The 14,077-nt window shown below is 42.6% G+C and overlaps 1 protein-coding gene across 1 annotated transcript in view; it reads right to left on the reverse strand.

The window, feature by feature from the left end:
- The window catches only part of RASGRP1 (RAS guanyl releasing protein 1), a 71,497-nt gene that overhangs the window by 11,956 nt on the left and 45,464 nt on the right, over window positions 1-14,077 (reverse strand). Inside the window, exons 9-15 of the mRNA XM_065402817.1 lie at window positions 13,694-13,969; window positions 8,985-9,065; window positions 6,585-6,689; window positions 4,094-4,203; window positions 3,012-3,156; window positions 2,272-2,308; window positions 1,433-1,579 (exon numbers count right to left, since the gene is read on the reverse strand). Coding sequence (XP_065258889.1) covers window positions 1,433-1,579; window positions 2,272-2,308; window positions 3,012-3,156; window positions 4,094-4,203; window positions 6,585-6,689; window positions 8,985-9,065; window positions 13,694-13,969 — 901 coding nt within the window. The remainder of the gene's footprint in view (window positions 1-1,432; window positions 1,580-2,271; window positions 2,309-3,011; window positions 3,157-4,093; window positions 4,204-6,584; window positions 6,690-8,984; window positions 9,066-13,693; window positions 13,970-14,077) is intronic.

Below are 14,077 nucleotides of genomic sequence, written 5' to 3' on the forward strand. Positions count from 1 at the left end.
GAGGCAGTGGTGTACATGGGTAATGCAGGGGTGTGGTTACAGGCAGATTTACGGACAAAGGCGATGTGCAAAGAGCAGGAGAGCTCAAAGATGATGAGAGTGAATATCTTGGGGAAATCTGAGTCAAAAAAAGAAATAGCCTGTTGTCTCATTCAAGAGAAACACTTCTTCTTTTGGATGCTTAACTGGTTAGATCTGAGATTAAGCCATGTTTCCTTGCTTGAGATAGGCAGGAAAGAATGGGCAATTAGTAAAGATCTGTACAGCTGAGTATTAATGTAAGGGGGTTGGTTAAGGTGACCAAGAGGGAGTTTGAAATCACCTAGGGAAGTGAAGAAAAGAATGTAATTACAGCTCTTAATTTTCTTGGTGCGCATGAAATGTACACAAGTTGATTTTAGAAACCCAGAAGCGAAATACGAATTTAACCCTGAGCCACTTATTTAATATTGCAATTGCTTCCTGCCAAATGGTAGAAACTAGAGCACACTGCAATCTGCTTGTCACAAGGTGGCACAATTAGTTAACACATCAGCCTTTCACTGCTAGACAGCTGGGCTCAGATCCTTTGAGTCACAGCTGAGAAAAGTTGGGCAGCATCTCGGCTCAGCTCTTGTGGGAATTTGTGCATGTCATACAATTTCACATAACTGGAGGTCTCTGCTCAGGAAATGACCAGGACTGAAATAATTAGCAATATTGTGAGCAGGAGAGGGATAGTGGTGGGTGCACCCAGAGCTAGGTTTACTTATGTCTGTTTCTAGCTGCAGTCAATATGTTGTTACAGAATTCTAGTGTTTATTAACTAATGCTATTCAATCATAGGCGATGGGTATAAGCCTTCCCTGGCATAGCTGTCACCAGACACCTGGGCTGTGGTGGCCCGACTCTGCCTCTTCCCCTTCCTGCTCTTCCCCAAGGCCCCCGCCACTGCCTGGTGAGTCTCTCCTCTACCCTGCCTCTCCACAGATCCTCACTGCTTGCCATGTCTCTCCTCTCCTCCACCCCCACTTCCCCGCAAGGCACCCACTGCCCTGCGTCCCTCCTCTCCTCCACCCCCTCCCCGCAAGACTCACCCACCTGCCGCTCGCTGCGTCCCTCCTCACCCCCCCCCCAATGGAGGAGAGGAGGGACGCAGAGAGCTTGAGTGGCGCGTGCCTCGGGGGTAAGGAGAGGAGGAATGTGGCGGGTGGTGGGAGCCTCACAAGGGAGGGGGGGAGGAGAGGTGAGGAGGGACGTGGGGAGCGGCGGTGGGGGGGGCTAAGCAGGGAGGGGGCCTGGGCAAAGTAGGGGGAGTGTGGCAGAGCTATAGGTGGAAGAGGCGGGACAGGGAGCTAGCCTCCCCTAGGGGAAGCTTCACCCACCACCCAGGTATTCAATCAGCATGTTGGGGGAGGGTCACTTTGATCTTGGATATCTGAACCTTCCTCACCATGGAATTGCTCTTTGACTCCTACAGGGCAGAGGCTAGAAGCGAGGGCTGAGGTCGGGCTGTTATCTGCAGTCATGCTTTTGGATCTTTTCTTGCACTCAAATACAACCAGGTCTTTGCATTGCTTGTGACAGTTCATTCCACAGTCTGTAAACAAGTAAAACAAGGTTTGTAGCATTTAGTGGTTTTGCTGCAACATCTGAGATCCGTTCCCACACTGTAAACTGCAGGAAACTGCAGGGGTCTTCTTACATGTTCTACAAGGCATGGTATGAAACCACAAATGGAAGGTAAATATACTCAACTGCATCCCTGTGCAATGTACCATTCAAACCACTTTTATACTGAAGATATCCCACTAGCAAACACTCAGCCAAGCACAACACATTACAGTGGAACTGGCCCAAGTGCCTACTTAATATCGCACGGTCACATTGTCTTCTCCCATGCAAAAGCCTGCAGGAGCGTATTCAGAGGAAGGAAAACCCTGCAAGATTTCCATTGTGGAGCTCCCCAAATAGTTCTGTTGGGAGCTGGGGTTTGCCTCCCTGTGAAACAGGAGTGTCCATTACAGATCCTGTGGGGATTTGCAGAGGGCTAGGGCCATCTGTTGTGAGGTCCTATGACCTCAAACTGGCTGAGGGCCACCTGCTCCTCCTCCAGATCTCAGGCCATGGCTTCCTCTGCCAGCAGACGCCCCTGGGATCTGCCTCCTTAGATGGGGGGATTGAAGTGAGGCTATGGAAAAGGTAATGTACCCTCAGGCTACAATCTTACTAATTTTGCAGGGCACCTTCACAACTATGCATTAAGTCAACAGAAGAGGAAATAGTAATTACCTTTGCATCTATATCCTTGCTTAATAACTCCCCAGAGCTGGAGTTCAGGGACAAAGGGAAAAAAAGCATATTTGTGTTAAGATATTTCATTGAATTTTGGCATGTCAGATGACCCCCTCCAGGCATAAGAATGTGACAAAAGCCCACCCATTTGTTTTGAAGCCTGATACTTTTTCTTGCCAGTCAACCGTGTCTGCTGATCTGCAAAGAGGTTCCAGAATTGGAGTAGCAGGGGTCTTACAAGTCACGTCTATTGCGCTTTTGTAAAGCCTAGTCTCCAGCTTGTGACACGCTTTCAGGAGCCATCACTAACGCATATCGGACATCACCCCATAACAGCATGATGCTGATCCCAGGAATCAGTCACCAGGGAGCAGCACAGTCAGCTTGCCCCATCTTCCTTTGCTAAACAGGAAGCAGGCCCAGCTGCGCTCAGCGCTGGGCCAGTCCCAACAAACTTGGAGAGGGAGGCTCTAGGCTTTGAACCTCTTGCCTGACAGTGATGTAGCTTGAAACACGGCTGCCTTGGCAGCCAGAAGAACACAAGGCAGAGGGAGCAATGTTAGAGAAGCAAAAACACCACTAAGGAGGGAAAAGCCTCTATTGAAACATGGTCAATAGGACAATTTACATGTTTAATGTTAAGATTTCAATATTAAATGATAAATGTTTGCTTACTAGACTGAAGAAACATTGTTATGCTAACATGTTAAAGTAATATACTTAAAAAATAAGCTTACAAATCCAGCACAGTTGTCACAGAACGTAGGCTTTAGGTAAGTGGTCTCTTGGAAGTTGTGAGCAAAGCCAAGACCTAATTTAGAATAGATCGAGCTAGCCCTCATAAAGTAAGCTGTTATTTCATCCCTGCTAATCAGACCTTCCCTGAAAATAAATGAGAGAGATGGTTAATTGGGGCTCTACTTTCCAACAGCACAAGGAGAGTTAACTACATCTCCCACCCCCACTTCTAACAGCCGTAGATGTCAGAATTATTCAATAATCTGGCCAAGCTGGTCATGGGTTCTACAGAAACTCATTTAGCTATGAATTAAAATGCAATTTATACAACTAAACAAAATAGCTTCTTGTGAGATTCAACCTCACAACAGCTTCAGAACACTGCGCAATTATCAAAACAAAGCAAAAAAAAAAAAAATGAAGCAAGGGAATAATTCCTTCCAACAGGAATTCACACTGTTCTTTACAATCTCTAATGTGGTGTTAGAAAACGTGCTTTCTCTTAGGAGGAAAAAAGATACACACCAAGGATTTCTGGCAGAGTCAAATTTTAATTTTCTCTGCTTTCTAATGTTAATCCTTGGCAGGCCAAAGAAACTCCAAATGACCACAGCTGCATTTTTCTATATTTTGAGGAACATTTTTGGCTAACACAGAAATCTGTTGTCATTTGGTCAAAACACAGGTATGTCTGCGCCAACATATTTTATTTCTCTACATGGTCTTTAACAACGACAACAACAAAAGCCTGTTCTGAGACACCGTTTTACCTTAGAAAAATGTTCAATACAGTTAATGTTACTGAATATAATTCAACAAAATATTCTTTAAGATATTACACTTCAATTTTCTCCAATCGGTCTAAGCAGAGTATTGGAGTCTCACAAGAGACAACGGTTTGATTTTGCTGCAGGTGGGCGAGGTCATTTGCAACTAACTCAGAAGGTGCTTTTGTGAGTTATGTTTCCACTTTCATTTTGGCAGAGGGAAGGGTGATTTTAACATCTCTTATGACAACAACAATCTGTTACGAAGCTCACATGCAGAAACAGATGTAAAAATGAGGTTCACAGACACACACCTGTCCTTGTCCATGACACAAAATGAGAATGGGAAGCTGGCTGCAATCTTTTCAAATTCTTCCTGAGAAATGTATCCATCCTGATCATGGTCATAATTTTTGAAGACAGACTGGATAAGATGATAATAGAGGAAATTATAATGAAGTTGGACAACTTACTTATCACCTTTTTGGGAAAAAAAATTAAGTTCAAAATATATTAGCATCCCAGACAAAAACATGTATTGCTTTTCAGTCATTCAGTGTAAAATAAACTTTAATGGTTTTCTTTAAAACAGTGCAAGGACCTTTCTCGCTGCCTGCCCTGCTTAAGTCTATAGAAGCATCGTACATTCTGGATTGATGTCAAAACCTAAAGGTAAATTCTAAACAACATGGACCAAATTCTGTATTGCTCCACAGTGTGTGCAACCCCACTACCTGGGTATGGTGGCACTTCCCTTCCCCAGATCCCTTTGTTTTTCACACTCAGCCCCTTTCCCCCTCTCTAAGCCACTATGGCCAGGTCTACACACAAAGGTTGCGCCAATGTAGCCCTCTTTATTAAAGTGGGAGTAGGCGCGTGCATGTGCACACACCATCTCCCAGAGCTAGAGCTTTGTAGTTAAACCAAAATAGTTCCCTAAGTTATTTTATCAGGGCAGCTCTACCTTGGAGGGAGTGTTAAATCAATGGAGTAGCACCGTAGACACATGCTTTCATTAATGTAGCGACATCGGTTCAAGTAATCCTCCCACTTCTAGCCTACACTGCAGCAGTGACTGATGCACTGAGCTGTGGTGACCTTTCTGCACTCCCGATCTAGCCATCAGCTTGTCCCAAAGTCACTCGGACTTTAAGACATTTTACAAACTCCCAAGAGCCCCATTTGCAAGCCACTAGAACGCCAAACCTTTCAGAGCATTCTTGGGTTCACCAAAGGGGCTATAATGCCTAGCACATTTGCCTAGACCTGAAGGTAGAGAATTGACTTCCTTGCTCTCTGGGGCAAGAAGCATGTGTAAACAGAGCTCAGAAACTCTCACCCAAAACAAGGTCGTCTGCCAGTACCTGTCATACAAGAGGGTAGCTCTGAGCTCAGGAGCTTCCTTCCGATTCTCAGTGCCTGCTGCCTTTGTTATTTGAAACCAGGCAGAAACAGCTATGGGGGAGGGCAGAAGTGTCCTTCCCTTCTCTATATCCCCATAGCTCCACTACAAACACTATTGACCATTTCCCCTGCTTTCTCTGCTTGGTGTTTTCTGCCTTCTCCCACACATCTCCACCTGCCACACACTCAGTTTGGGCTGCCAGGCCCCCACTGCCTCTCTGTCTCCTAGTTCCCTCCTTAAAAATGTTCACTATAATCCCCTCCGTGCCAACAAGGCTGTGCGACCCCAGTGATGTCTGCACCTGTGCAAGTGCAATGGTGTGAATGCACTTAATCAAAATACTTGGATCGATTTAACTACTCCAATATAACTTGCACCTGCACAACTTGTAGGTGTAGAAAAGCCAAAAGTTACTTTCTCTCTTGTAGGCCTCCAACTCAGCAAAGTACTTAAGCACATGCTTAACTCTGAGCTCAGGGGCAGTCCCATTGACATCAGTGGGACTGCCCACATACTTAAGTACCTGGCTGAATTAAGGCCATTTCTGCAACCCTTGCGCCCGTTGAGTAGCACCATTAAAGTTGATGTGACTGCTTGCATCTATTAAGTATATAAGGGTTGCAGAATCAGGTCCTAAATCTTAACTTTAAAAGTTCCTCTAGCTCATAACAAATTCTTGTTATCAAGCAATTTGTGAAAACACATGTGAAACACTGGCAGGGGTCATGGGTCTTGAATCCTGGTCTGTAGGGCTCATTGGAGCTATCAGGTTCCACCTGCCCTTGAGAGCCCTACTAACTGTTGTCAGAATCGAAGCTGAACCCAGACAGAGCGCCCCAGTCCTGGAAGCTTGATTGGTCCAAAGTCCTATTTAAACCCAGCACAGGAACAGGAAGTTGTCCATACAACTGGGATCCACCTTGCTATGGACTGTGTGCTTCTGCTCTTCTGGCTTGACTTTCTGGTATCCTGACCTGGCCCAACTCTGGTTCCTGATCTGTGGTTTGGCTCTCAAGCTTGCCTCCTGACATTTGACTCCCAGTTCGCCTTCTGGCCTGTCTCAGACTCTGACTTTCTGATATGTGACCTGGCCTGATTCTGACCACTAGGTCAGATCGCCCATGTCCCAGTCGCGACAAACACACTGTATCAAAACAAACTTTAGCAAAGAATGAATGTGTGCTGCAGTTTAAGTAGCAGTGCAGTTAGCGGATACCCCTGATGGGACTATAACTACTATAATAAAATTGTGCTTTCAAACAATGCAATGTTTTTAACATTGTTTACAAATAGACTCAGCACAGTTTTGAAGATGTCTGGTTTTCAGTATGCAGCTTCTCATTATATATATTATCATATACAGGATGTAATCAAACATATATGGTAAAATGGCCACTTACATCCACCATTCTCTGAACATGCTTGCTGATGGTCTTTGGATCAGGTTTTGGAGCTATGCCTGAGGCCCAGTCTGCAACTACCGGTGGTTTGGAAGGTGTCAAAGGCTAAAATGAACATTATAGAAACTTATTACCATCTCAAGTATTTTCAATAACCAAGTTCTTTCCTTTGTCTAACAGAAGAATAAGAATGGCTAGCCAGGAGCAGAGCAGTGGCCTAGTGGATCCAGTATCCTGTCTCTGACAGTGGTCAGTACTAGATACTTGAGAGGAAGGTCTTCACTGAGCTATCCACAGTGATACTTGGGTCTTTTCCCTAAGTTATTACAGTTAATTCAGAGCCCAGTAAGGTGGGTGAGTAGTCCAAATTACTCCTGCCAAGGTGCAGTTCTTCGCTGTTTTTTCCCCCTCAACACAAACTAATCCGCTGCCGCTGCAATTCCTTACATGATTTTTCAGTCTTGACTAGTCTAAAAAACTGTCATCTGCAAATTTTGCTACTTCATTTTTCACCCCCTGCTCCAGCTCAGTGAGTATATATTGCACAACACCTGTCATAGTATGGAGCCTGTGGCATCCTGTTAAACTATTGACCATTTAATTCCTCTTTTCTATCCAAGTTTCTGCTTCCTGACAATACTATGTATCCCACCCCATAACTATTTAATTTACTTACTAGCCTTTTGTGAAAGACTTTGTCAAAGGCCTTTTGAACTGTCAATTAGTGAGGCACAATTTTCCTTTATAACAGCTGGTTAGTCTCTCTGATATCATGAACACTTTTAATTATTGTTTCAACCGATTTACCAAGAACAGCAGTAATTTCCCCATTGCTACTACATTCAGTCCTATGCATTTTGATTAACAGTAGATCAGTTTTATGCAATGTAAGGGTGACCTTAAAAGCCGCTCAATGCATAATGGCAAAGAGATCACTGTCATATAACAGCAACTGCTATCAGGCCTGACAAACTCACTACACCTAACACACTGCTGTCATGGTACTTATCTGTAAAGAATATAGTGTAAGGTGTCAGTTGAAAAAACTTATATCACACTGGTCATCACAATCACTGTGTGATGTATGTGTGGGTAACCATTACACAGTTGAGTGTATACTGAAAATATGTTCAACCCAGGCCGGGCTGATAGGCAAGGTTTTCCTAGACAATGGAATGTTGATATCTGTCTGCCTAGGTCTCAATCGAGCATGGTAAAAGAAACTCAAAGCAAGCATATTAAGTCAACAGGAAAGGCAAATTAACACAAGGATGAGAAAACAGCATAGATAACATGGTGTCTGCATGCCAGCAGGGGAGAACTTTGGCTGGGGGCACATGGCAAAAGAATACTTTCCAATGTTTTCTGGACTATAAGAAGGGGGAAAAAACCCCTTGGGAATTCATCACTGAGGGAACAAAGAGGCCAGTGCCTTTTGGACCCAGGGCTTCTCAGCTTGTGACGCTGAGAGGTGCCTTTAGGTGAGAAACTTAGACGAGGATTGTAGCCTGTCAAGTTAACTTTTAGTCACCACAAAGTGTTATACTTCTGTTTGTAACCATTTTCTGTTTCTATTATCTTTGCATAGTCTCATTTAAATCTTTGTTCACTTTTAATAAACTTATTCTTGATTTTACTGTAACTTCATCTCAGGGCTGTAATATTACAGTAAAGTGTGAATCTCCAGCAGAGCTAACAAGCTTTTGTGAGTGTCTGGTGGCAGGGGCTGGATACTGCAAAGGGAAGGCTCTTCCAGGGGGGTTGGGCACTGGGGTACACCAAGTGTTACCTGCAAGGCAAAGTAAGGGCTGACAGAGTCCTAAGGCGTTTGTTTGGCTGGCTAACCAACTGGGGTGGCAGGATGTTGTCAGTTGGTTTAGCATCCGCAAATCTCCCTTTTGTAAAGGCAGAGGGCTAACAAGGTGACTTACAGTTCTGGACACCCTGAGAGTGTGTCACAGTAAGCAGCTTTCTTTTCTGCGTTTATAAAAAAAAATTTGAAAAAATAAAATATTATAAAAATAACTTGGGGCAGATTATTGGAATTGACGGACGCCTGTTGCTTTAGAGGAATTAGAGTTCACTATCAATGGGGCAACTCATGGGCCTGATGTCTCCACTCCTGCTGATATAAATCAGGAGTAACTACATACATTTCAAATACATAATACATAATTGAAATAAATGGAGTTACGCTGGTATAAGAGTGAGAGGAGAAGCAGGCCCATATATAGAGTTATTACTATTCTGCTTCACTAATATGTTGTTTGTTTGTAACAACGATATACCACAAACACGTCAGTGTCTTTAATGAGCTGTAGCCTAAACCAAAGTGTCTACTAGGGATGAAATTTATATTGCTGTTAAATCATTTTGTTAAGGTTCTGGAAAGGCTCTTACTGCAGCTCGGTGGCTTCTTGGCTCTCGTGCATACGATAGTTCATATATTTCATCTTCAGTGTAGTAAAGATCAAGTGACAGCTGAAAAACACAGAACTGGATTAGTCTCTAAGCAGTTGCTGTTATTCTGTGGATTTACTTGTTTCTGGTGCACATGCAACTTGCTGGTGAATTAATTATTAATTAAGGCTGTGCTACAAAACCATGCATTTGGGGGAACATGCATTCAAAGCCTGGTGCTGATAGCAATTTGAAATAGGCACATTTCCAAATGCCAATCTGTTGTTCCCATTGCCTGAGAAATGGATGCAAGTACAATCAGATATCTGCATCTAGCAGTGTGAGTTAATAAGTGACCCAATAACAGTCTGTTGTCCCCATGACATTACAATGGGGGTTCTATCACAACCACAAGAGATGTCTGCCTGTCTGCACTTATGATTCAAACTTTATTTTGGTAGATTTGTCTTTAATAGCTACCCAAGAAGTTTAGGGCAAAATTAGGTTTCTGTGCAACAAAATTGCTTTTCAATGTTTTAATTATTTAGAATGAATTTCAGTATAAATTTTATTCAAGCATGCCACACACAAATGTAACTGTAAAGAGAGAAGTAGTCTAACTAGCCTCTCTGAATTGACATGGCTCTTAGAGTTCAGTGACCCCTTCTCCCTCCTCCTCCCACTCCCGCAAAAAGAGAAGTGTTATCTAAGTGGTACAGGTCATTTTAGCACTATCGCGATATCCACACATTCAAGAAAGTCGTTCCCAAGAACTATTGAGTTTCTTGCTGAGTTGGTTATTTGTGGATGTGGTATGGTATCTCTTTTGGTTTCCATATGCTCAGCAGAGAGGAAGCCATTTTTAATTGGTTTTTCAGAGGGAGAGGCTGTGCTCCCTACCTATGAGTGGCATGTTAAGAAAGTCAGAAAAGTTCTTAACTTCACTCAATAAATCTGTATCTGGCAGACAGTAGCTTAGAACATTTTATACGATTATAATTCCAACAGTTACACAGAAGTGCTTTTATTGCTTGATACTTCTCATATGCTACTGCATTTTTACAAGGAAAATAAGTGGTCTCCACTCCACTGTAGTCTTACCATATGGAGTTCCTGTGGTTATTATTGCCCAGACACTGCGTTATTTGTTTCGCTATATCTGAGATTTGAGCCTCACGTTATTACACTTCCTTTTACAAGGAAATAATCTCTTTGGAAAGACTAAAATTCTGTTGTCGCATTGCACAATGGCCAAGTGTCAGTTCTGTGTATTTCTGGAAGAGTCCTCCACTCCCAGGTGTGCTGATCTTGTCAAAGAGAAAGGGGCTTAAGGAAGAAGATTGGAGAGGAGCTGAGCAAAGGACCATTTGGCAGGGCTACAGGAAGACTGAGCGAGCCCCTCCAATAGAGGGAAGAAGTGTCCACTCAGACCCCGATGAAGAAGCTGTAGCCTAGCGTGTCTGAGTTTTTCCTTCTTTTTGACTATTTTTGTGGACCCTGGAAGGGGGTAATTTTTGGGGTCATCTGGAGGGCTAACCCAACCAACAGGGGACGCTGGGATGCAGACCAAATCTGATAGTGGTGGAAGCTGAACTGCACCATCATAGCCCTCAAACAGATCAGCAAGGGTCTATCACTGGACATGGAGAACCCGTCACAGGAGCTGAAGGAGGTGGCATATAGCTTCATTGCTATTACTCTTCACCTCAGTCTATGCTGTCAGCCTAAAATCTGCTGTTTCAACATCTTGAATTCATCAAACCCAGCTGGGATCATAAAACAGTGGGTAAGTATATGCCAGAGCCAGAAGATGGGGTTGCTTATTCATAGTGAGAATCCTGGTGCTACCACCATTAATTTTAGAAAGGGGCTGTTATTGCATCTGGATATGAGAGAATTTTTTTTTTTTTTTTTAAAGCTTGCCTACACCCCCTTTTGCGTTTGTTTCTGCAAATATTCCAGCAAATAAGCTTAGTGGCAGGAAGTTCTTGCAAATAACCGATTCTCAGCTGATATTAGATAATTTTCACAGGAAGTGAATTCGGAACTCTTGCATACAAATATTCACACTAGAAAGCTGATTCTAGGAGTTATGCTTATGTAAGCGACAAAGGAATCTGTGTACAGATCTCGCTCTGTATCCAATCGAGAGCTTCAGCTCAAGCGACAGTAGCTCATGCCCTTAGCTCTAGAGGTCCTCAGGTCAATTCCTGCTGTACCAGCCAAGATGGCATCTCTCATACCTGTATAAGCAGGGCCCAGAAATATAGCATGTGACATGTCCAAACAAAACTGAACAAGGCTGCTCAAGTTTCTGATTTCAAATATATGCAAAAAACCACTTGAACAACCTACAGATCAAGAATTATTATTGCAGAAGTTGATAATTTCAAATAACCGATAAATCTGAAACTGGTTTCTGGCAATTCAAAACAAGCTAATTTTGTCAAATAATATTTTCATTATGAATTAGTCACTCCTCCCTGCAATTACCACCACCTCTTCAAACTGACATGTCTGCTGATGCAAAAGCAGGTGACTAAAGGCGATAGGAAGGAGTAGGATGGAGGATGATGTGAGCCTGGGGGAGGAATAGGCTAACCCCAGGCCTTGGAATGCCAGAGAGAAGCTACTATTGTAAAGTCTTCTTACAGCAAACCCAGAGTAATGTACATCTGATACAGTCACAAAACACCCACCATTTTCAAGGCTTTGCACTGAAATTGTGAATGGCTGCAGTTGTATATATTTTTGATGTGTAAAATTATTTTTGCTAAAATGTTATGGAAAATAAGAAAGTTTAGGAACATAAAATCACTTTAAACAAGGTATTAAAAGTTTGTTTGTTTGTTTTTGGAGGGGTGGGGCTGGGGGAAATTCAGTACTTAGCAAGATTCTGTAGGAAAACCTGACTGACTATGGCCCTGATTCAGTAACATAGGTGTTTTACTTCAAGCACATGGGTAGTCCCAGTGGTAGAGCTACTTATGTGCTTAAAGTTAAGTACGTATTTAATTGCTTTGCTGAAACAGGGTCTGTAAGCTGAAAGCAAAACTGGCCCATCTTGTTAAATTGCAACCTGCTAAATATAAACAGCACAACCTGGGAAAAGTAAGTGCGTATTAATAATTCTTCATAATTTGATAACACTCTAAGAGCAACTAGAATCTTGGACTGGAAGGGACCTTGAGAGGTCATCTAGTCCAGTCCTCTGCACTCATGGCAGGACTAAGTATTATCTACACCAGGGGTCGGCAACCTTTCAGAAGTGGTGTGCCGAGTCTTCATTTATTCACTCTAATTTAAGGTTTTGCGTGCCAGGAATACATTAACGTTTTTAGAAGGTCTCTTTCTATAAGTCTATAATATATAACGAATCTATTGTTGTATGTAAAGTAAATAAGGTTTTTAAAATGTTTAAGAAGCTTCATTTAAAAGTAAATTAAAATGCAGAGCCCCCCGGACTGGTGGCCAGGACCCAGGCAGTGTGAGTGCCACTGAAAATCAGCCTTTGGCATGCGTGCCATAGGTTGCCTATCCCTGATCTAGACCATCCCTGACAGGTATTTGTCTAACCTGCTCTTAAAAATGTGCAATGATGAAGATTTCACAACCTTCCTAGGCAATTTATTCCAGTGCTTAACCACCCTGACAGTTAGGAAGTTGTCCTAACTTGTCCTATCCTCAGAGGTTAAGGAGAACCATTTTTCTCCATCCTCCTTGTAACAACCCTTTATGTATTTGAAAACTGTTATGTCCCCCCTCAATCTTCTCTTCTCCAACTAAACAAACCAAATTTCTAAAATCTTCCCACATAGGTCATGTTTTCTAGACCTTTAATCGTTTTTGACTAAAACAATGATATTGAGACACATGCACATCTCTTATTTAATTTGGATAGCATCCCTGCAGAACTAGTAACATTGTCCTGGCAGAGATATTCCAGAAAGAACCACCATAAACACAAGAACAACAAGGAGTCCGGTGGCATCTTAAAGACTAACAGATTTATTTGGGCATAACCACTTTTGGTTTTTTACCCACGAAAGGTTATGCCCAAATAAGCTGTTATCTGTTAGTCTTTAAGGTGCCACCGGACTCCTTGTTGTTTTTGTGGATACAGACTAACACGGCTACCCCCGATACATAAACACAAGCTAATTCCAGACAATCTTTGCTGGTACCATACAGCAGCTTCACAAAGTAAAGTAAAATAGTCCTCAGAACTGAGGTACCTTTATCCCAATAGCATCTTATGATGCCTCTCCCTTCTCATGTTGAAGCACACAGCAGTTACTATCAGTAACAGGCACACCAAACCCCTCCAGCATACCTGGAGACTTTTATAAGACCTTCTATATTTCCAGGTGTATCCAGGGAGTAAAGGCAGCTCTGCCCCTAGTTAGTGCCTCCCTAGTGAAGGTGTGCAGGCAGTGCTTGCTAATGTAGGAGAGCACAGACAAATGTCTTCATTCCTTCCTATAAAAATAACCCCAAGGAAACTACCAAACAGTCTGTATTATCAACTACCTTTTCCTACAGCCCGTGTCCTCACCGGGACTACTGTGTAACCCCTACTGTACCCTAAAAACCTTACCTTTTTTTTTTCATATTCGCTGTAGAAAAGTATATATTTAGCTTTAAACACTTGAGAAATGCATGAAAATCAGTTCAAAATAGGCAGTGTTTCTGTGATCTTACAGACCTACCGTGAGCAGATGAACAAGATCCTTATTAGCTTCTAAGGGAGGTGCCATCTCCTGGAGTTGTATCAGTTCATTTATGTGGTTATACAGAGACTGTAGTTTATGCACATTAATTTTTTGGTCCTCTAAGTAATTTGGCATGGCCTCATAAAGGGAGATCAGGTCTTTCAAGTGGACCCCAAGGATTGGGATCTTAAAGTTAGTGCACTCATTGTAGGCACGTCGATAATTGTCATAGTTCCTATAAGATGAGAGCAGTTCTGTCATTTCATTAAACACCTAAAGAAAATAAACAAAGTAGTAAAATTAATCACATTTTCTGTGTTCATGATTTTGTTCATGTGAACATATTTGTCTCTTCAGATGGTATAGAGACAGCCCATGTTA

This window comes from Emys orbicularis, chromosome 4 (assembly GCF_028017835.1).
Source record: "Emys orbicularis isolate rEmyOrb1 chromosome 4, rEmyOrb1.hap1, whole genome shotgun sequence".
Taxonomy (NCBI): domain Eukaryota; kingdom Metazoa; phylum Chordata; order Testudines; family Emydidae; genus Emys; species Emys orbicularis.